At 51.5% G+C, this 22,488-nt stretch overlaps 2 protein-coding genes across 8 annotated transcripts; both read right to left on the bottom strand.

The window, feature by feature from the left end:
• Positions 1-1,249: 1,249 nt before the first annotated feature.
• Positions 1,250-14,510, bottom strand: ADIPOR1 (adiponectin receptor 1). 3 transcript variants are annotated; one of them, XM_033841980.2, is made up of 9 exons: positions 14,356-14,463; positions 9,340-9,489; positions 8,529-8,763; positions 6,757-6,873; positions 5,562-5,733; positions 4,929-5,115; positions 3,775-3,962; positions 2,426-2,619; positions 1,250-2,079 (listed from the first exon to the last, which is right to left on the bottom strand). In XM_033841980.2, exons 3-9 carry the CDS (start codon positions 8,667-8,669, stop codon positions 1,951-1,953), a joined length of 1,128 nt encoding a protein of 375 aa, XP_033697871.1. In that variant the 5' UTR covers positions 8,670-8,763; positions 9,340-9,489; positions 14,356-14,463; the 3' UTR covers positions 1,250-1,950. The 3 variants fall into 3 exon arrangements, with proteins under 3 accessions (XP_033697871.1, XP_033697806.1, XP_033697909.1); XM_033841915.2 differs by lacking the exon at positions 9,340-9,489 and having other exon boundaries at positions 14,356-14,510; XM_033842018.2 differs by lacking the exons at positions 9,340-9,489; positions 14,356-14,463 and adding an exon at positions 13,905-14,272.
• Positions 14,511-17,099: 2,589 nt separating this feature from the next.
• CYB5R1 (cytochrome b5 reductase 1) lies at positions 17,100-22,236 on the bottom strand. Of its 5 annotated transcripts, none has more exons than XM_019945567.2 (9): positions 22,164-22,236; positions 21,708-21,857; positions 21,521-21,593; positions 20,895-21,001; positions 20,524-20,653; positions 19,781-19,864; positions 18,816-18,901; positions 18,243-18,342; positions 17,100-17,913 (listed from the first exon to the last, which is right to left on the bottom strand). In XM_019945567.2, the coding sequence occupies exons 1-9, from the start codon at positions 22,176-22,178 to the stop codon at positions 17,741-17,743; spliced, it is 918 nt and encodes a 305-aa protein (XP_019801126.1). In that variant the 5' UTR covers positions 22,179-22,236; the 3' UTR covers positions 17,100-17,740. The 5 variants fall into 5 exon arrangements, 3 of the variants coding, with proteins under 3 accessions (XP_019801126.1, XP_019801125.1, XP_019801127.1); XM_019945566.3 differs by having other exon boundaries at positions 22,101-22,217; XR_002178456.3 differs by having other exon boundaries at positions 17,776-17,913; positions 18,764-18,901; positions 19,726-19,864; positions 22,101-22,226.
• Positions 22,237-22,488: the final 252 nt, after the last annotated feature.

Genomic DNA, 22,488 nt, shown 5'->3' with positions numbered 1-22,488 from the left:
GTTCCACCAGCAGCATCTGGTCTGCTTCACATCCATACCAACACTCAGTCTTAGGACTTTTAATTTGTGCCAATCTGGTAGGAGTAAAATGGTTTATCAGTTTGGTTTTAATTTACACTTCCCTGATTACCACTGGAGGTAGAGATTTGTTGGCCTAGTTGGATTAGTTTTAAAAGGATCACTTGTTCTCCTAGTTGTACAAACTTGACCCTTAAAGTGAACCCAACTCTGCAACTCAATAAGATTCCCATGTGGGGACTTCCCTGGTGGTCCAGTGGGTAAGACTGCACGCTCTCAGTGCAAGGGGCCCGGGTTCGATCCCTAGTCAGGGAACTAGATCCCGCATACATGCTGCAACTGAGTCCACATGCTGCAACTAAGAAGTCTGCATGCTGCAACGAAGATCCCTCGTGCTGCAACTAAGACCGGCGTAGCCAGAAATTAAATTAAAAAAAAAAGAGATTCCCGTCCAATGCCTACACTAGCTCAGAAGTGACTACTGCAGGCCTTTTGCATCCAATGAACAGAACTCGTTGTCAGGCTGGGGAAAATTTGCAAAGGCACAAAAAGGCATGGAATAACCTCTTGAAGAGACCTTAATCAGGGCAGTTTTAAAAGAACTAAAGTCTAGAGTATTAATATCATGTAGTAGACCTTTGATGCTCACAAGGCAGGTATCTTCTTTTTTTTTTTAATTTTATTTATTTATTTATGGCTGTGTTGGTTCTTTGTTTCTGTGCGAGGGCTTTCTCTAGTTGTGGCGAGCGGGGGCCACTCTTCATGGCAGTGCGCGGCCTCTCACTATCGCGGCCTCTCTTGTTGTGGAGCATAGGCTCCAGACGCGCAGGCTCAGTAGTTGTGGCTCATGGGCCTAGTTGCTCCACAGCATGTGGGATCTTCCCAGACCAGGGTTCGAACCTGTGTCCCCTGCATTAGCAGGCAGATTCTCAACCACTGCGCCACCAGGGAAGCCCGGTATCTTCTAATTACTGAACTCTACTGCAGCACAACACCAACTTCTCCAGGAAATGTCTGTACGCTAAGTGGAGACACGTAAAGCGGCCTGGAGCAGCACGTGCTAGGAGTTCAGTTAGGCTCATTCGCTGGCCCGCACACGCCAGCCTGGCAATACCTATGATTCAGATTTGTGCCTCAGCAGAATCTGCAATGATTTTACTGGTTTTAATCCTTTGGACTTAATCCTTTGCAAATAGCTGAGACCACACATGTTAAATCTTTGAATGCCAAGTGTCTTCTGTACTCTTTTATTATCATCATAGTCTTTGCATCAAGATACATAGCAATGATAGCAGGTTTCTTTTTAAAGCTTAGTATTAAATATTAAATATCTTTCCCCACTTTAATTTTACATTACTCTGCCAAGAAAACATTAAAACTCAAGTTATTTGAAGCCTGGACACACTTCCATGATTAGCCAGCTGTGTAAAAGTTGGTGGCTTTGCTCTTCCTGCTGTGTGAGCAAGTCCAGGCCCTAGAAAGATGGACGAGGTTGTAACTGTTTCTCAAAAGTGTGCTACAAAAACGGATGGCCTGTTATAAGCCAGGTTACAAAGTCAAGACAGGGGTGAGGGAGGGACAGTTTCTTCCAGAAACAGAATTTCTGAAGAGTCCCAGTCCATCATTTTTCCCCAGAACGGTTGGAGGAGGGGTAAACTCTCAACATGAGCTTCAAAGCCCCGTCTCTGTGAGGGGACAGTAGTCGCCTTACCGAGGGGCGTGCGGCCACGTCTGCCCATCCCCACTGCTCTCAGCGAGGGAATGGAGAGTTTATTGCCCGGTGAGTGTGAAGTGGGCTGAAGCTCGGTTGGTTCTGAATTCTCTAAGAGGTTTCTTCTAGAAACAAGACAACTCAGACTCTTCCTCTCACTTCAGCAAAGAAGTTATTTTAAAAGCACTTGGGAAGTTCCTGCTGTGCCCTTGCGGGGCGGCTCAGAGGAGGGAGTCGTCAGTACAGCCCCCTTCCAGGCCGTATCGGAACTCCTGAAGGTTGGAGACCCCGTAGAAGTGGACGAAGGCGGCTGCCACCACCAGGACGTGGAAGATCTGATGAGACTGGAACTGCAGGAACACAAGAGAGGGGCCTCAGGGTGACGGCACGGAAGGCTGGAGGCAGTGGAGAAGGCACTCGCCTCTCCTCGTTCCTCCCTAAAGTTTTTTACATCATAAAAGTGATAGATTTGTTGGAGAAAAAAAATTTTTAAGCCCTGTCAGGGATACGCCAAAATGTTACTATCGGTCACTCCCCTCCCCGCCATTCTCCCACCTACATGCATGCACATGCATGTAGGAACTCGTGTGCACCCCCAGACACTACCTGACCCATGTCTCTCACTGCCTCTGACTCCGAGCTCTACCTGTGGGCCGGTCTCACCACCACAGGCCCCACTGAAGTGTCGTTTCTTACCCATATGTCGAATTTTCCAGGGAAGAAGCGCTCAGGAATCCGCGCGGCATAAAGGCCGGCTCCGGTGATGTACATCACAGCCATGAGGAAGAACCAGCCCATCTGGCCCACCGTGGTGGCCTTGACAAAGCCCTCCGCGATTGTAAAGTGCATGGTGGGCACGACGCCGCTCAAGCCAAGCCCCAGGAACACCCCTGAACAAAGCAGACACAAGAGCGTCAGGCATGGAAACAGTACCGCTTGGAAGGCACTGCTGTCTCACTCTGATGAGCTACTTTCTGGTGAACAGTACATGTTTATTGGAAATTTAGCGCAAGATGGAGAACACTCAGCAGACACTTCTTTAACATTCAGAATGGGAAGAAGGCTGTGTAGATGCTGATATAGCTATTCCCTCCTAAGGAGCGCCAAGAACAAACGTCTCACATTCTTCACTATCCGTGAAGCAGCCGAGGCGACCATGTAGGTCAGAACTTCCTGATGGCTGCCTTGGGTACAGAACCGACATGGTGAGGCCTCAGGTAGTTTGCCAGCCAGGGAGGAGCAAGACAGGTTTCCCATTAAGGTCAGGACCCTGACCTCCTGAGGAGACAGAGAGACCCAGACTGGAAGTCGTCAGTGGCCACTGGACACAAAGTAAGTAAACGGACGGACAGAATGGGTGCCGGCTCAACACCATGGCCATACACGCAACCGCAGGGCAGGGACTGCCTCTCCGTTTCTGCAGACGGCCTTGGTAAAGCATCAGTCTGGCACATGGTCGGCACTTGATGAATACTTAATTATTTTAAATGAAGGTTAAAACACAGCAGATGTTAAGTCTAAAGGGACCGAAGACTAGTGCTAATCGATGTGTTGCTGCGAGTAATAAAGCTTGAGTCTGGATGAGACAACAGGAAGATGTTTATGCTCACAGCCATCATGTTACTTGGTAACAGTGTTTATGCCCAAGGTATTTTACTTACCAAGCCAAGCCTTCCATTCCTTAGTAAAATAACTTTGGGTGGTTTAATTTTAGCCCCTTGGTTTGAGCTCAGCGACCCTCAGGTTACTAAAATGACTGCTTTGTACATTTTTTAACTTCCTCAAACCAAATATAAGAGCAGTCATTTCTATACTTGTAGCTCATTGACCAGGTTGGTAATTATCTGTCCTATTAACATTTTACTGAAATAGTATGAAACCTGGGGGAGAACTGAGCTTTGAAAATGCACGCTGTTTTGAAAGTTCTAAACACAGATCAGTTCTAAACACAGATCAGTTCTAAACACAGGTCAGGGCCCAGGGTTGACCCCCTTGGACTCAAGGTCCAAATACCTATGAGGTTTCCGCTCTGTCTTCCGACCCACCTGCTCTTGTCTGCCGGTGCTTAGGAGTGGCAAACCGGTCCCACTGGGCCACAATGATGGCAGAGATGCCCAGGACACAGACGCTGGAGAGGTAGATGAGCCGTGGCTGCGGGGAGCAGTAGAAGGAGTAATAGAGCCAGGGCACGAAGCTCCCCATGATGAGCAGGGCGATCCCTGAGTAGTCCAGCCTGAAAAAAGCCACAGAATGAGCGGAGCGGTGGGAGAAGTGAAGAGCTCCTAGGGCTTTCTGTTCTCCAGCGGCTCTCAGACGTGACCGCCCCCAGCCCCTCACTTCCCATACGATCTGTCCTATATCCTGAATCAAAACCCCATGAGGTCAAGCACTTCTATTTTGCAGTGGAAAAGTCTGAACTGTATCCCTTTCCCCTGGCTGTGAACAGCTACATCCCCCTCATGGATACTTAAATTCAGGAATTCCACCATATTCCAGCCAGTCTCCAGCTTCCACGCAGGAAGGGCTCTGAGTATTCCCCAGTTCGGATAGGTTGAGTTCTAAAAACAAAACCCTTAAATTGGGAGTATTATTAAGGTGTACTGTTCTGTTTTAGTCGACTTCTTAAAGATAAAAATGTATTCTTGTTACTGGTGTTACTGAGAAAAACAAAATAACTCACCATCACCTCCAAAACCACCACCACCAACAACAAAAAAAGCAAACAAACAGAACTCCAGGCTCAGAACTGGGGAATAAGGAGAGCCTTAGAGGATGGACATCTGGGGCTTCCAGCAATAGGCGGGCAGCAAAGATAAGCTTCACTGGACCGGTGGGTCGGAGCTCCAGCAGGACGGAGCACAGAAACTTTGCCACGCCCTGAACGGCTTGGGCCACCAGGAAGGTAGGACAGGACTGGGTACTCGGTCCGAGAGAGCAGCCCACTGGTACTCCAAGTTTCACAAAGGGCAGCACTGCACAGGGAGAAAATATACCCACAACTGGGCTCCATCTGTTAAGGAGGCTGCAGTGAAACTTCTCATGAAGGACTTAAGAGAAAAGTTTCCTGATCCTCTTATACCAGCAAAACAGAAAGCCCTTCCTCTGGCACATCAGGGAATCTTTAGGAGTTGCTGGAGTTTCCAGGACGCTGCCAGGACCTGGATCACAAGGTGTCCCTACCGACGTTCTTCTCACTCACTTGGAAAAGGTCCGAGAGACCTTCTCTGAGTGACAATAGACGGTGTGAAAGAGCCAGGAGAAGCTGAGGCAGAGCACCGCGCCCAGGAAGAACATCCCGAACACCACCTTCTCCTGAAGGGGGGCCATGAAGTACATGTTTGGTCTCAGCATGGTCAGGATTCCCAGAAAGAGAAACAGCACAAAACCTACAGGACGGAGAGAAAAGAGGCCTGAGGAAAAAGGGAACGTGTGATGATTTAAGCCAGCATTAAAGCTACAGGCTGAGCTGTGGGCACCGCAGTCGACAACTTCCGGAGAAAACGGCACCCGTCACACAAACCCAGACAGAAAGAGCATCCTCTGAAATGCTGGCGTTTTGTTTCTACCGCGGGGACTGTGAAGTGGGAGGAGCTGCCTGCACCGGGGATGGTTCTGACCACAGAGGACGTCATCTCCTCCGCTTCTAGGCCCCCCCACCCCCGCCTTACAGACCAGCGACGAAGGGCCCAGCAAGCTCACTGGTAGTTTAAAGGCACGATGCCAGCTGTCAAACTGTCACAACAACGTTGCTTTTCTTTCCCATGGACAAAGGCTGTACAAGTGCTGGCGTTTAAGGAGACAGAAAGTCCAATCCTCCACCCATACCACTCACCAAGCAGGTGGGTCCAGATGTTGCCGGTCTCCGTGTGGATGCGGAAGATGCTCTGGAAGCAGGCGCGGAAGGAGGGCATGGGCGGCCTGTGGCCGTGCAACAGGTAGTCGTTGTCCTGCAGCCAGTCGGGGAGCACATCGTATGGGATGACCCTCCAGCGCCCCTCCCAGACCTGCAACCACACACTCTCTGAGCGGGGCCCCGAGGACGCGAGCCGCCCCAAGGACAAGGGGTGAAGGAGAGCGTCAGGCTGGCTCCAGAGGGGCCCAGGGAACGGTGGGGCCAGCCTGAGGCCAGAGAAGCCAAGACACAGCACGAGCGAGGTCGCCCCAGGACCGACGACTTGTGAATGGCTTTGTTCTGTGTCATGATAGTTCACCTGGATACGCTTAGGTAAGTAGATAAGTGTTTCTCAGTCTTTAAAGAGAATATGGCAGGACCTCCCTTCAGCTACTTGAGTTTTAAAATTCAGTAGATGTAGTGAATGAAAACAAGGAAATAGAAATTATATATATGGTTTTAAAAATATACATTTACCCCTCTGCCCTCTGCCCCCGGAGACTCTGGTGGCCGCCTGTCCATCCTTTCCCCCCTTTAGATACTACGTTCTCACTGGGTTGAGCCTATGACTTTTCAAAGCAGGGCTTCTTAACCTGGGACGTATGGACAATGGACTGTGTTGGAAATTTGGATGGAAAAAAATTTTTATTTTCAATCACTTCTAACTAAATTTAACATTTCCCCCAGTTGTAAGTGTGAGCAAGTCTAGTATTAGAATTTGTGACTCTGTCACCAATAGAAATCACAGATATTTTCATACACTAGTTTTGCAGATATCAAAATATTATTTCTACTGATTACCACTTAGAAATGATAAATTCTAATAAAATACATTATAGCTTGTCATGCATAGCTAACGTATTAATAAAGGTGCCGTGTTACTATATCACATTCTAACATTTTGATGACTGCCAAAGGGACTAATAGCAAAAACAGGTAAGAACTCCTGTTTTAGAATATATTCTGAGCAACGCCAACACAGTAGGCAGTAAAAATTTAGCCAGATTCCCCTTGATTTACTTCACCGTAAAGGAAAGCAAGCCCACGCACAGGAGCGAAAGCTCTTAACCCCAGGGCGTGCCCGCCAGGTGCGGGGAGCCCAGGTGAGCCTGCCCTCCCCGTTCCAGGACAGGACCTTGTACACAAACTCCTCCATCTTCTCCATGGCATGGTGGGCTTGCAGGGGCAGCGTCAGCACCCGCACCTCCTCCTCCTCTTCCTGAGGCACTGCGCGTGCCCGCTCTTCTTCGGCCTGCAGGAACGAAGGAAACACACACACACCCCAGGAGTTCCCTAGTCCAGAGTGAGCGATCCAGAGAAACCCCAACTCACTGCTCTCTGCCCAGCGTCTCTCCCACACACCGGCCTTGTGGCCTTTTCTCCTACGGCATGACAGTGCACGAGTTTACAACTCCGTAAATGCTGGAGCGAAAGCCCAACGCAGCACATGGGGGACAGACGGATGGAGACTGGCACCCGAGGCACACGGGACTAGCGCACCAGGCCTACATGCTCTGCAAGTCCCAAAAGCCCACCCTTATCGCTAACACAGCGGTTCTGAACTTGCCCCATTTTCCCGAATATTTCTCTCTTCCAGATCACTGAATGCTCAAAAGAATGAAAAAGACGGAGTTTCAGAGATTCCCCTAACAATTTAAATCTGTGCAGTTCTCTGTTCACTGGCTCTGGGGGTGCCACGGCGACTGAAACTCTGCATCCACAGCAGCTCCCAGGAGGAGCAGGGCCTCAAAACTGGTTCCGGAAAGAAGCTGCAGGCCCTCCTGAGCTGCACAGAAGCCTGACACACAGCGTGCAGTCCGACAGCCCTCGCCTCCCAAGGAGAGGCTCCGGGCCGTGTGCGGACAGCAGCTCCTCCTCCCGGCTGTTCTTTCCCTTGTGATGCTTCCTCTTAGATTTCGCGACACAGACTGATGCAGACCCGTCTCCCCCTCCGTAACGGAGTCCTTGGTTTCACTCAGGGTGGCAATGCTACTGCAACTTTGCTCAGGCAAAATGAAAAGACCACACCGATGTGCATGAAGCGCGGCCAGGTGCTTTCAGGAAGGGTGGGCCCTGCTCCCCCAGCCCCGCCCCTCGGTGACACAGTAAGAATGAGATGGAAGAGCAGGACAGGTGCCTCCCGGGTGCAGCGTCCATACCAGCCTGTGGCGGCTACTTCCAAGACTCTCTCTCTATGAGAGAGACTTCCACCTTGTCAAAGCTACACGTTGGCTTTTTTTAAACATCTTTATTGGAGTATAACTGCTTTACACTGTTGTGTTAGCTTCTGCTGTATAACAAAGTGAATCAGCTATACATATATATACATCCCCATATCTCCTCCCTCTTGCATCTCCCTCCCACCCTCCCTATCCCACCTCTTTAGGTGGTCACAAAGCACCGAGCTGATCTCCCTGTGCTATGCGGCTGCTTCCCACTAGCTATCTGTTTTACATTTGGTAGTGTATATATGTCCATGCCACTCTCTCACTTCATCCCAGCTTCCCCTTCCCCCTCTCCGTGTCCTCAAGTCCATTCTCTACGTCTGCGTCTTTATTCCTGTCCTGCTCCTAGGTTCTTCAGAACCATTTTTTTTAGGTTCTATATATATGTGTTAGCATACAGTATTTGTTTTTCTCTTTCTGGCTTACTTCACTCGCTACAGGGGTTTTTGTTTGTTCATTATACGAAGCCTAATCTTGCCTGACTGCTTCCTTGCTTCAACCACAGACAGGCACTGGCCACTTGCAGGATTTCAGGTCTTGTGCTAAGCACTGGGGTATAAGCAACCGCTTAGTGGGAAAAACAGATAAAAAGAGCTACACTACAGCGTGATGAGGACTGGGGTAGGGAGAGTCCCTTTGGGAGACCAACAGGGGAGAGGCGGGCCCTGGGGGGACAACTTACTTTGGTTGGGCTGGCGACGCCCCGCTTGCCCTGCTCCTCTAGCAGGGGGCCCAGCTCAGCCAGCTCCACTGTGTCCGCCTCCCTGTTCCCGGCAGGAGCCCCACTGCCCTGGGCCACCACAGGTCCTTTGTGAGAAGACATCTGGCTGGTACCTCAATGCTCTGCGGCTTCAGCTTGGGGAAAGGGTGGGGTCTCTCGGCCCCAGGGGGCAGAGAGTTCCTTGTGATGGAAGACACTGAAAGCAAACACAAACACCAAACACAATACACAGGGACTAAGACACAGCCCCTGGACTCACAGCCCCTCCAGTCCTAGAGGCCAGTTAAGTGCTTTTGTTCTCCTCTTAACTATCACCCTTTACTTGGAACCTCACTAATCTTAAAGATAAGGCTGAAAACCTAGTTGCTTGCCTCCAAAGGATTTGTTTTTTGCACCAAACGGTCACCACAGAAGAGCAGCTACCCACCCGCAAGTCCCTCCCACGCGCACGGAGCGGAGTTTAGCCCACCAGCCCCAGAGCTAGTCTGCCCTGCAAAGTCCTGGCCCTGAGACTCAGGAGGCAGAAGAGGAGGCCGACACCTGCTGTGACCGCTGCGAGGCCCCCGGCTTAGACGTGAGCTAACTGCCGACTGAAACCTACAAATGCTGACACGTGTGCCTCGCACACAAAAGGAACTCGGCTGTGGGCTAGGTGCCCAGTGGTTAGTTTCTCTGCCAGGTCTACTACTTCTCTTATAGGATCACAGCCCGGGTTCGACACCTGGACAGCAAGCTTTCCACACAGCCGCCCCTCACAGCAGCAATAACTTGCCTGGATGCGGGAGGCTGAAGGCAGGAGGCAGCCCAGCCTTGCCCTCTGCCACCAAACAACCGGCTCAGCGAGTTGTCCCAGTAGCCATAGCTGATGACCTACGCCCCATTCAGACGAGTTTTTCAGAGACCTGAGACAGGCACATAGATCCTGTAAGGAAGTAGTCTTTAATCAGGTCCCAGGGAGATGAAGGCGTATGGAAAGGAGGGGAAAAGTGCCCCAAGATTTCCAGCCCCGCAACAAAGGCGTTTCCTGCTCGCAGCAGGAGGAGCCAGAATATCCACATTTTCTTGCACTGGGGTCACCTGAGCCCCGAAAAGCACAGGGCAGTGCAAAGAGAGCCAGGCAACACCTGCACTCGGGGCGAGCTGCATGACAGGGAGGAAACGGAAGCTCGGGCAACCCACACCTTTCCTATGGGCAGTCAGCACAGCCCTGCGCACCGTGTCCGTCCCCGGTGGCTGTTCACAGACATCCACCTTTGGCATCTTGTACCAGTTCTTTGTTTACCCAACAGTGATCTCAATTCCTTCTCAGGGATTATCATGCGATATATGCAGTCAGGTGAGGGCAATCCTCAAGTTTGAAAACAGTCATGCTACGCTCAACACACCAAGCACAGCTGAAAGCTACTGGCAGAGCTGGTTCAAGAGAACAGACGCCCATAACTCAGTGCACGCAGACCTGTCTTCGGTGTCAACACACAGGCAGTTCCTCTTCCTCCAAATGTGCAAGACTCTGACAAGAGAGACGCCAGCCCATAGTCATAGCCAACAACTGAGCCCAAGGAGAACAGGAAATTGGAGGCCTCTGAAACCTCAAGAGATAGGCAACCCATGTAAGCAGAAACATTGGGAAATCTTTCTCAATAAGCTGACCACAAAACATATTGCCTCAAAGTGAAGTACTACTGAATAAACAGCTTAAATAAGAAATAATTTATACTGGGGCAAAAACATAAATAGCTTTGGGCATCTTGGAGTAGTCTGAAAAGGGGACTCAGCTATTCTAGAATACCGCTGCCAGTATTTGAGGGGTGGCCATTAAGGCTTAAGCCAGATATATAGATACAGATATTCTCGGGTTCTGGGATACAACACTACATGGATCACAAATTTATACATATCCCTGATTTTGGTCAGAACACGTATTTCAAAATGAATGAATGAATGAATGAGGCAGCATTCCAGGCAAGAAGCATACGACCTATTAGCTTCTGTTGCTAGCTAAGGGTTTATGGACTTGTGCTTGTAGGGCTTCCTCCTGTCCCTCTCCCCAGAGTAAGCCAACACATTCACTGAATACTTAACAAATGTATTTAGGGCCAGCACCCTAAGGCACTTTAAGGTACTGTGCAAAATACAAAGTTGAACAAGTTAAGTCATTGTCTTGGAAGAGCCTGTAATCAGATGGCATAAGGTAATCTGTGATATGTACAAAACCAGTGATACAACTGCACTGCTCCAGGAGGACAGTGGACGGAGAACCCCTAAACTAGGATGGCCACACACTAAGTTCAGTTACTTTGAGTGCTGTCATGTCACCACAGTGAGCAAAGTCCACTGTCCAGCTGGGTCTTTTAAACTGTAACAACACAGGGACAGGAAAGGGAGAGAGAGGGGTCGGAGGTGTGGCAAGAAAGAAAAGCCAATGATGAATGCTAGGACCTGAAAATATCACTTGACAGAGTGGGCCACTCACAAACAGCTGGGAATTACTGCAAGCAAGCGTTTCAGTTTCTACTATATACCACCAGCCTCCGCCCCTAAAGTGTTAAGACTGACTCTGGGAACCTCAGGAGAGCAGAAGGTACTTCAGCTTTCTACTAGCTTTCCTATCCTTACCTATTTTAGAGGAAACACATTTTCCCTCAAACTCGCCACACCCAATATAGCAATTATAATTGGGCCAGACTGCACTGAGTGCATTTTTGATGGGATTTCTTCAATTCACGCTGATAAATCTTTACCACTAAGCTTTCCAGCTGGATAACCCTATGACACTAGAGAATAAAGCTGTGGAGGCGGGGAGGCGCTTGTGCTCCTATAACTAAGATCATCTGGTGCCAAACTAGGGAAAGGACTGATTCTTAACTGCCAGCATTTACTGGTGAGTTTATTTAGCTCACACTTTTGGAGACATTTATTTTGTGAACCAGTTCCCAAGTTTTCCAGGCTACAGCACACTCCTTCCCTGGAGTCAAAGGCACAAAACTTCTTCTAGGAGTTTTTAATCTGGGGTCTCTGGGCGCTCAGAGGTTCCATGGGTAAGCTCCATCTTAGGCCTACATGACTCACATTGTTCTAAAGCAAGGCTAGCCTAGCAGTAAAGACAAAGAACACAGCCATCTTCTCCTCTATCTGCTCTCTTTCTTAGGGAAGGTGCTTTCATAGCACTGCTGGGGGGTAAATGAGTCAAGGCAAAGACTTATGTTTGAAAACTATCAAATTGCAGTAAGGGAGCCTCAGCTTTCCTATTTGATCACAGTGTCACTGACTTAGAGTCTGCAGCGAAAAATCACAACGTAGCTTTCTTTGTAGCTCTTCTCCAGATAAAGCTATCCCAACAGAAGGGGTCTGTTTTTTTTTTGATCCCAGAGACAGGTAAGCTTTTCAAATGCCATGACAAAAAGAAAAAAAGTAAAGTATACAGGAATATGAAGGCGTTTCGTACCAGTCCTTGTTTTTAATACTTGGTTTTTAAGTAAATTACACATATATGGCCACTATAGTTACACATTATAGTGATAACTTTATACTGTGAAAGCCCCGATGAAACAAAAGCAAACTAGGTGCACGTCTAAAAGCCAATCACTTGGAATCAGTTTGCCTAGAGGGCACTTTCAAGGATCTCTTCAATCCAAGATAGCTAAAACTTTATGAACATTAATCACGTCCCCAACATTTCTGAGCGGGAAAAGGGAATCAACTTTGAGTTCAGTGAGAGGAACAAAGTCCAGTGGGTGCCATGAGGGACAAATGGACATTAAGGACAAAATGTAACAACTTTGATGAGTACCAGCACCAGAAAATACCCCACTAGTATTAATAAAGCTTCTGGATTTAAAGATGACTGTTTAGTTCACCAGCATGATCACAAGTAGATGGGACAGGAGACTGTAGCAAGCGTGTTAAAGACTTTCCGTGTGGCTTTATAGTAAAGGAGTCAAGGAGATTTCTTAGGGAAAAATAGAGAAAAAACTTTTGGGCCGAGAACGAAGTTCAAATGTCTTTTATCCATCTGCGAATACTATTGATTATACACAACACACGTGGCACTGTCCGGCTACAGAGAAGGCAAAGAGACCAGTTAGTGGCTTCGCATGGCTGCTGGCCTCTATTTTAAGAGGAGGCAGTAACTTCTGTTTTCTACTAAAACCACTACAAGGCTAAATGCCATAAAGTGCTGGAAGAATTCAGAAGAAAAGCTCAATTTTAGTTGGAATAATCAGGAAAGGTATGGTGGAAGATTTTAAGAAAGGATCTTGATAAGTAAAGATGCGATCCAGGCATTCCAGAAGGGTAGTGCTATGAACCTAGGCAGGCTTGAAAGAACAAAGTCCCCAGGGCAGTGAATAATCCACCTTCCATAAGGAAGTCTTGGAAAGGTAAAATGAGGCCAGACTTAAGAAACTGGAGACAGCCTAAAAGCCCACCTACGGTGGTGCACTTTATCCATTAGCAATGGGGAGCCTACCGGGTTAAGGCTGCGCCCTTGTCTGAGTTTCCTTCCTAGTTGCAGGCAAAGTGTTTGCTTACAATTTCTGTTTATCCCCTGGGGATCATGTAATTTCTTGGCCACTGAGCATGGAATGCCTTCAGATTCTACTCAGAAGTTAGGTATAGTTTTGTGGAGGTCTAACCCTAAGACGTTGCTCACAGGGAACAAGATTGATTCCCCAAGTATCAACCACTATAAGGTAACAGAAGTTACTCCTGGGATAAAGAAACTTAGTGGCTGCAAATTGCTAACTATTACCCTGACGCTGCAACCTGTCTGACACCACCCTGCCTAAGTTCCTAGTACTGTATGGATGCTGAAAAACCTAAGGAACAACAGTTGCTCCATCACCGGTGCCGCAACCCCTATTAAGAGAGAAAAGCTGGAGACAGATCCCAAGATCACTTCGTTTCAGAAAAGAACCAGCCATTATAGCGTTCGCTTGAGTTAAGTCAGTGGCCTATATAGTCCCTGCTGTGTTTTCTAGCCTTTCTTCTACATACTGGGGGGAAACTGGTTAATCCAGCTAAGTACTTAGTAAGCCTCCTGTTGCTCCTCTGACACCTGAAACTATGTAAATGAAATTCGTCTTGTCAGTTTCCCTTTCGCCAATGTAGCACCAGAAACCGAGGAGAAACATACCTATTTTCTTCAAACTCGAAGGCTTGACCAAAAATCTCAAACATAGGATGGCATCAATGAGAGATTTCTGAGGGAATGAAATTCCGTTTTTCCCTAACGTACTTTAGGTTTTGCTCACATTGCAGCTTTTGGGACTACCTTAAACAAAGGCAAATTGTCCACCAACGTCCCCTTCTCCCCCATCAAGGTGGGCGCACACTCACGGTCTAGGAACCTTGGAGCTCCTCAGGCCACCACAGGCGGGTACTCCCAGCCGAGAGGCGGTTCCGCGACCCAGGCCTGCAGCCCCTCCGCGCTGGCCTCGCGCGGCGTTGGGACCAGGCTCAGCTCCGGCCTGGCGGGCCCGAGTCGGAGCCCAAATCCGGACGTCTCACCCCGACGACTGGGAGGCACGGCAGCCACCGCCGCGGCTGTTGGCAGCGGGGGACGCGGCGCGCACGGGAGGGGCCACGAACGTGGACACCCGACGCGGAGTGGCCGGAGGCGCGGCCGGCTTCGGGCGGGGGTCTCGGGGCCCTCGGAGCCCTCGGGACGCCTGGGCAGGCCGGCTCCACGGCTGCCGCCTCAGGCCCACGCCGAGGCTCCCGGGGGTCCTCGCGCTCCGGTCCACCCCCGCCCTCCCACCCGCTCGCCGCGGAGCCCCGGGAAACTTACGGCAGGCGGCGGGCTCTGCTCGGGGCCGCGGACCCCGCGCTACATCCCGCGGCGCTAGAGACGGCCTGTGGCCGAACGGCCCGAATCTTCTGCGCCCTCCCCGCGCCGGAAGGGGCGCGCAACCGCACGGCGTCACCTCCGCGGGAGCGTCACGTCCTCACGGGCGCTCCGCCCCCTTGGCCTCAGCGAGGCCCAATCACAGGCCGGCTTCTCAGCCCCGCCCCGAGCGGGACCCGCCCCTCCACCTGGCCCCGCTCCCTCCAGCCCGACAATCTTTCCTCAGTCCCAATCACAGGCCCGCTCCCTCGGCCCCGCCTCCCCATCGCGGGTCCCCGCCCCTCCTGACGGCCCCCGCCCCCTCCGCGGCTCGGCGGTGCCTCAAGTCCCAATCGCAGGTCCTCTCCCCTCGGCCCCGCCTCCTGCGCTCGGGCCCCGCCCCCTCGCTCTGCTCCAATCGTAAAACCCCCTCTCAAGGCCTTGCGGGGACCACGCCCCCAAGTTGCAAACTAGGGCGCGTGATGGGGATGGAATTTCAGGGAATTAGACCGAACCCTGCGAAGGAATGCCGAATTTCCTACCCTGCACCTAGTCCTCTAGGCTGGGCACTTCTTAATCTCTCTTTTTCAACCTCATGGCTCCTCCCTCCCTTCCGTAAATATTTACTGAGCGCCAGTCGTGTGCGAGGCACGAGGCAGGCAGGCTCCTGGTTAGAAACAGCGCGGCGGCGCTGACTGGTCTTCCTCGGGGACTCCCTGCTCCACCCCGGGCTCCCGCTGCGGCCAGAGGGCGACCGCGGGGTGCTGCAGCCCTCGCCTGGGCGACTGACACTTCTTACTTCTCCCAAGGCTGGTACGTGACCAGTCTATTCTAGATGCAGAGAGAAGGTACTTTAGTATGATCCTGTATGGATGCTTCAGGGCAGTGGGATTAATTCTGGTGCTGGTTAAAAGCGTAGCAGGCTCTGGAGTCACATAGACCCAGGCTTCTGTCCCTGGCCAGGCTCTCACCTTGAGCACGTTACCGAACGCTCCACATCATAAGTACCTCGTCTGAAAAACAGGAATAAAATAGTGCTGTTTCACGGGCTCTTTGTCAGGATTGAGATAATTTATGCAGGCTCTTAGTTTGATGCTTGGCAAATCGTAAATGCTTCACAAACCTTAGCTATTATGTGCTGCCCGCTGTATAAAACCCTCAGAAACGTGTGCTGTCCACAGGACTGAGTGTGTTTCTCAGCATGGCGTTACCAGGCTCTTACCTGCTCCCAGGCCTCGTCTTCCTCCACTTTCCCTCTGGCATTTGGGCCTCAATGAACTTGCCTGGTTCTCCAAATGTGAACTTCTCTTCCGCTCCTCAGGCTTTTGCACATGCTGGTCTTTCTGTTGGATTGCTCATGCCCCCATTCTCTGCCAAAGGATCCAAGCAACTTACAATTCCCAGTTCTAGGTTTGGCTTTGGATTGAGACAATCCTAGCTTCATATTCAGGCTCTGCCAGCCACTGACCAGCTGTATGACCTTCTGCATATCCTTAATCTCAGACTCACAGGATTATAATAAGGATTCAATTACACAATGATCATTTAGCACAGCGCCTGCTACGAGGCTGTTAACTAAAAAACTTTGTTTCTTCTCTTCCTCCTTCTCAGAATCTTTTCCAAACCCTTCCCATCTGCACCTTGTATTAACCACACTGTGTTGTAATTATTTATCGCTGTCTTACTCTAGACGATGAGTTGTTTGGGGTCTAAGAATAGTCTTGGTCATGGTTGAATCCTCAGGACCTAGCACAGTGCTTGGCATGTGGCAGGTCCTTAATGTTTGTATATTGAGTGGATAAGGCAGGAACCCGTGCGAGACAAGGAATGAGCTTCTGTGTGGGAAATTCTCTTTGCTGGGCTGCTTCACTGTGTGAGCCCAACAACCCTAGGCAAGATTTTCCTTTTTGGAGGTGAGGTAGCCGAATGTGTCTCACAGAGCCCAGTACACACACACACCAGCTGATCAAGACATGTCTGTTGGAATACCAGTAACACAATTTAGTGATGGTTCTACCCTGGGGAGCGTCCATAAGCCTTTCTTCCAGGGGCCCCAGGGGAAGCAGTACACAGTTCCATGCAGAAAAACAATGCCGACCTTCCTCCTGACCTGATGCATTGTTCTTTTCCAGTGTGATTAAGAGAAGATCTGAAGAGGTGGCCCTGGTGTGACGCTGGGAGGGAGTGGACTGGGCCAGGCTGTTGGAGCAGGAGAAGGGCGGTCAGGACAGATGTACCTGGGGGCCAACTCTGTCCAGGCACCAACCAGTCTGGCTAGGGCTGGTGGTGTCAGGTTACTTTTTAAAGGACAAGGCTTCTCTTCCAAATAGAAAGACAATACCTTGACTTATTTGCCAGGTACCCTGAAGGATAAATGCAGTGAAGAAAGGGCCAAGAGAAGGAAGGAGGGAAGGAGTGGCCAAACCAAGGACCACTGTGAGGGGTACCTGGGCTCCAAAAGCTTCCCTCTCACTTGTATTCTCCTTCCTCCACCTTAGAAGTTCTCCAGGGAGAAGCTGAGCTTCTGGCTCTGCAGAGACAGCTGCTAAGATGAGTGTGGAGTTTGGTGGCAGCTCACATTTCAGCACAGGGTACAACCGCTCAAAGGTTCTTTGGAAGACCTGGGGGAAATTCTGTGCTGGGAAACCCTTCCTCCCAAGATTCTCAGGCATGAATAGCCTTGGAAAAAAGGACCCCAGACACAACCACCGCTTCGGTAGAACACAAGGGCCTTAGCCCCATTTATTTGCATAAGCCAGAGGTTTCTGCCACAGTAACAGTCTTAGATCGTGGGGAGCCCTTTCCCTCCAGCCTCGGCAGGGGCAGAGGGAGACAGACACACAAACACATCTTTCAGATCCCTTTCTCTGAGGTCTGAAGAGACCATCTCCTCCTCTCCTGTTGCCTCTAAAAGATTAGCTTTCTAAGTCTGCACCCCCCACCGCACACACAGTCTGCTATGGGTTAAGCACCAAATGTTAAATCAAACCCATTAAACAGGTTGCTCTTTAACCACAGACACAAAGAAGAGTGTGATGCCACGAAGGAACTGGCCAGTCTTGGAACAAATGTACGTGCTCCCTTCTTTCTGACCCATGGAAGAGTCTGCTCCTTGAGCCTGACCTGGATGTTTCATCACAGGGAGACTGGGGAGCCTTCCAGGAGATGACTCGGCTTTGGCCCTCTTCCACGGCTATAAGGATGTTGTTCCCGCAGGGACCATCCAGATTCCAGCTCCGGAGAAAGACGAAAAGGCTGACACTGTCGGGAAGGGCATCTAGGGCTTATAGCATTTGAGGGCTAACTGGGGGCAAGTGCCGGCAGCGGGACCAGGGAAGTGAGGGGATGCTCAGTAGGTAAATCGCATCCTTTGCGAGTAGCCCAGTTTGTCCAAGTTGGGGTGGCAGGCCAGCTGCACCATCGCGGGTGGCCCACAGAGCAGCAGCAGCACATCCTCCCCTGGGGCGGGCAGGTGCTCCTGGATCATGTCGGCAGACACAAAGCCCTTGCTGTAGGCCCAATCTGCATGGGGAGAGGAGAGAATGACACTCCAGATCCATGCTGGCAGTGGGGTGCAGTGCGGGGCCGGGGTGGGGTGGTGGCAGTCCAGAAAGGCTCCTGAGAGGGTACAGAGCTGTAGCGGCAGCTGGACGGGTCTACTCAGCCTGCTTCAGCGGCACGGCCAGCCCTGCACCCACCCGGTAAACAGGAACCGCGGGGAAGAGTCCAGGAGACCACTGTGTCCATGAGCTCAGAGTTTGGCAGTGTCGGGCAGGGTCGGTTTCACTGAAACCAGAACCCACAGATGGGCGAGGCCCTGATTTGGGGATGTCCAGAAATGGGGAGGGTACCTTCTGGGGGGTGATCCAGAGTGAACCAGAGCGTAAAGTGGTCGGGGTGTCGGGCCTGCAGCTCCTCTAAGTCCTCCCGTAAGATTATGTCCTTTTCAGTCTGAAATGAAGAGGAGAAGCAAAGTCTTTAGGAACCTTCTCAGGTTCCTAAGCACAACAACATAAAGTTCTCTGCTGTAACAACTTTCCAACCAGGAAAGAAAAAGAAAATTGAAGTTCTAGGGAATAAGCGAGGGTTTTAGGGAGCTAGGATGAGGGGAGGGAGAGGGGAACAGCCTTTATTTACACAGTATGAAGGAATAAAGACAGAATATTTAACAAAGGAGACTCAAGGAGCAAGTTTCTATACTCAGGACTAGACTCCTTAAATGTTTTCTTTTTTTCTTTCCTTGCGGGCCAGGGAGGGAATGTGGCTCAGTGCTCTGTCCTCCTTATTGTGGAAGAGGACCCTCTGCCCGCAGGGAGGCCTTGGCCAGAGGCTGAGCCAGGCACTGGGCTCGTTTTGCCCGTTGGTACCATACCTCTCCCCACACAGTAACTCTGAAGTCCCAGGACTGAGAAAAGCAACGCAACCTGGTTGGCAAAAAGCAGAAAGCACTGGGTTGGATCTTCTGGGTCTTTCAGGATGGCCTGGATCAGCTGCAGCATTGGGGTGATTCCTGCACACAGATGCCCCACGGTGAGATGCGGTGGCCACCCTCCCCATCCCTGCTCCTTAGCTGCCCAACCCTTTCATCTTAATTCTACTCACTCACCCCTTCACTCTGTTTTCCTTTGTGTCCTAATTCTCTACACTCCCCCTGTGTCTTCACAGCACCTACATTTCTGGACAGATAGGCCCTTTACCCCAAACTCACTAAAATTCATATCTCGTAGGTGAATTGTGGTCACGTGCTCAAAATTCACATAAATTCATATTGCTGAAATCCTTCTAAGGAACCAATCCAAGACTCTCTGGAAGTCCCTTGGAGGCTAAGGCTCCAGTATCACAGATGACTGCAAGTACCTACTGATTCAATGCTGAGATGCCTGGAGCCCTGGACATGCAGGTTAAGTGCACGTGCTTTGGAACTGAGCAGAGCTGCACACTAACCCTGCCTCTACCCATGTGGAAATGATTCAACCTCTCTGAACCTCTGTGTTCTCATCCGTAAAATGGGAAGGCTTGTACCTATGTCATAGACACATACAGAGTCCAGCAGAGTGTCTAACATAGGGAAATGTCCAATGTTAATTTTCTATCTTCTCCACTGTCCTAGTCTTAGCTGCTTCTCTGTTCTCACCTAAAATTTATTAGATTCATTCCATCTGAGGTCTCCGGAGAGCCCACACGATTTGTTTCTCTCATTCTGTCAGTTAAAATAGATTTTGGGGGGTTTCTACCTCATTATGATTTTGTTTTGCAGCAACTGGGGAGCTCTAGGCATTGCTGGGAATGCCCTGATTAAGTCTGGCCATGATTACCAAACCTTCTGAGGGTCACCTGGAAGCTGCCACGGCAACAGTCACAATGGTGGGAGGGAGCAGGGGACAAGAACCTGTGCCGCCGGCAATCATTCCCAGTTTCCTGGCCACTCGCGGTTCTGGTGGAGACTTTTTGTTGGGCTGAATGCTAAACATCCCTGAGAAGTCGAGTGGAGAGAGGGGTGAAAGAACAGTCAATTCAGGAAACTAAGTAAACAAATGCAAAATCGAAAATACGTCCCAGGCCAGTTCTGCAGCTGCTGTGGAATCTGATCCTGGAGCTTAGGTGTTGAGCCAGCCCTGACAACAAGACACTTCAGGGGCAATGGGGCCAGGACTGTCTGTCCCATATTATGAGCTACGAGTCAGTTTAGGAACACACAGTGAGTCATAAGCTAACTCCCACAGAGGGTCACTCCCTGCTCAGGGCGACAGGCATGAGGCCAGGTGTGAATCTATTTTCCCAAGTGGCACAGAGCAGCTCCCAGGCTTGCTAATGCACCCAGCTGTTCCCACTGGAAGGGCTGAACGTAATCTCTGGCTCTCTGCATAGCTCGGCCTGAGGGGCAGAGAGAAAGAGAGGCCCGCGTTTGCATTAGTCATCTCCAGGGCTGTCACAGTGGGTGAATTCATGTGGATGGAGAACAGATCCCTGTGTCAAGAGGGGCTGAGGAACACGCCTTTCTATAACGTCAGGGCTGTGTTTACAGGAGGGGCAGCTGGCCTTTACCCACGTGCACACACACACATGGACACACAGAACCACACCGTGTGGAGAGGACGCCGGGCACCGGAGACGTGGGAGCTAGGCCGTTACCTTTCCCAGCGTAAGTGAGCAACCCACTTGGCCCCCGAAACTCCACCATGTCCCCAGTCTTCAGGCTATCCAGGTACTGAGACATCTTTCCCCCCTCAGGAAATTTGGGGTGCACACCCTTCAGGTAGACCTGATAAGACAGAATGGAAAGTACTTTGTTTGGAATGTCCCTGGTTTCTGAGCCCCCTGTTGACTGAACCTGCCTGAAGCAGGGCAGGGATGACACACATGCTCTCTCTTCCCATTCCACATACTTCCTTCCGGTCCACAAAGGACACGCATCTCCTCCTATCAAACACATCTTGGAAGTTTCTACAGGTCCCAGAGGGAGGAGGATAAGGGGCTCCTGGGGCTCCTTCCAACCTTCTTACCTTGATGACAAGATCCACATAGCCTTGGTCCTCATCGCTGGTGATGGGAGTGTACGGCCTGATGACCAGGCTGCCATCGATCCGGGCAGAGAGGTAGACATGTTGGCCTGGGGACCACGTGCAGAGCTACATAAGGACTCCTGTGGAGGTGCTGCATTCCTGTTACCTTTCAAAATAATCTGGGAGGTTTGAGAGGACAGAAGCGTCTTGCTCCGTGCTGGGGTCCCAGTGAGCAACCAAGCAGGGAGGATTCACCCCTTTGAGCCCCCAGCTGGATCCCTCATAAACTCCCCTCTGCTGAGATTCTTATCAATGACTGCCCAGGACCTTAGCAGTGAGTTGAGGGTCTGGGCAATGGGGAAAAGATTAGTGCTTGCTCAGCGGGGATATAAGCAAATCCTGCAGGAAGGAGGGAGGACTGCTGAGAGTTGAAGATGTCTGGGGGCACAGAAGCCACACCCTAGAGTGGCCCAGGGCACCTCACAGCCTGGAGGATACGCAGCCTGGTGTGGAAAGGGTGATGGGGTGGGGAGGCACAAGACTGAAGCAGCGCGTTTCAGGAGACCCCAGAAGGGGGCTCACCCTATTAGAATACCAGGGAAAGGAGCCCACGCCGCAGTTCTTACCCACAGGCAGCCCCAGAACGTGGTGGGCGGTGGGCAGGGCAAAGCGGAACCTCTTGGTGTTGTGGTTCACGGTCTGGAGGACGGATGACAAGCGTCTCACCAGGCAGGTCTGGTGTCGCCAACTCCCCGGGGCATCCCAACCACAGCCGAGCGTAACTCAGGTCCCCTCCGCTACTCCACAACTCACTGTCTTGTCTAGCAGTCGCAGCAGGTACTTCTCATTGGGGTCCAGGAGCGTGATCCGCGGCCGGCGGGACCTCCGCACCAGGTAGGAGCCCAGAGCCAGGCCGAGCAGAGTCAGCAGCCCCACCCCCAGGGAGGCCAGCAGGACTGGGCTCTGCGGGCAGAGGGGGCAGCGTGACCGTCGCGCCGGGGAAGAGCCCAGGGCGTGGGCGGTGACGGGCCCCTACGACCTGCACCCCGGGTGGCGACCCCGAACTCCAGCGCAGGAGCAAGCCGAGCTCAGGGGGCAGCCTGGGTGGGGTCCCCAGCCCGAGCGTGCGGTACCGAGACCCCGGCATCCAGGGCGGGTGTAAAGCCCTGCGGGGCGGGGTCGGCGGTGAGAGCCCCTGGTCCGGACCTGAGTGCCGGGAACCAGAAGGGGCGGAGTCCCCTGGTGCGGGATACGGAGCGAGGGTCTCACCGTCTGCAACCCCATCTTCAAGAGCCGCGTCCTCCACCTCGCAGCCAGCGCCCAGATCCCACAATGCGCCGCGGGGCGGGCAGGAGGCGGGGCATGGAGGGGCGGGGCATGGCTGGGCGGGGCCCGGTAGGGGCGGGGTCACTCCGCGCCCCACCTCTTTCCTCCGGACTCGGCTCCCAGGTACTCCTACAAGGAGGGGCTGCAGCTCCAGACCCTCCCCCCCAGCCTTCTGTTCCTGCTACTAAGACCACTTAGCGTCGAACAGGGAGGGAGTCCTGTCAAACGTAGAACCACACCAAGCTGGAACTGGAAATCTCCAAGTCTG

Source organism: Tursiops truncatus, chromosome 1 (genome assembly GCF_011762595.2).
Source record: "Tursiops truncatus isolate mTurTru1 chromosome 1, mTurTru1.mat.Y, whole genome shotgun sequence".
NCBI classification, from domain to species: domain Eukaryota; kingdom Metazoa; phylum Chordata; class Mammalia; order Artiodactyla; family Delphinidae; genus Tursiops; species Tursiops truncatus.
This window is presented reverse-complemented; position numbering and strand designations above follow the sequence as displayed.

What these genes read in the sequence shown, in the direction of transcription:
- ADIPOR1 (XM_033841915.2), bottom strand. Translation starts at nt 8,669, where the DNA reads ATGTCTTCTCACAAAGGACCTGTGGTGGCCCAGGGCAGTGGGGCTCCT. An exon ending in GCACCGGCAGACAAGAGCAG is followed by an intron (nt 2,620 to 3,774) that starts GTGGGTCGGAAG and finishes TGCTTTGTTCAG; the next exon opens with GGGTGTTCCTGGGGCTTGGC. An exon ending in CTGGAAAATTCGACATATGG is followed by an intron (nt 2,080 to 2,425) that starts GTAAGAAACGAC and finishes GTGTTCCTGCAG; the next exon opens with TTCCAGTCTCATCAGATCTT.
- CYB5R1 (XM_019945566.3), bottom strand. Translation starts at nt 22,178, where the DNA reads ATGGGGTTGCAGACGGTGAGACCCTCGCTCCGTATCCCGCACCAGGGG. An exon ending in ATGTGGATCTTGTCATCAAG is followed by an intron (nt 20,654 to 20,894) that starts GTAAGAAGGTTG and finishes CTGTCTTATCAG; the next exon opens with GTCTACCTGAAGGGTGTGCA. An exon ending in GCTCACTTACGCTGGGAAAG is followed by an intron (nt 19,865 to 20,523) that starts GTAACGGCCTAG and finishes TCGACTTCTCAG; the next exon opens with GGATGTTTAGCATTCAGCCC.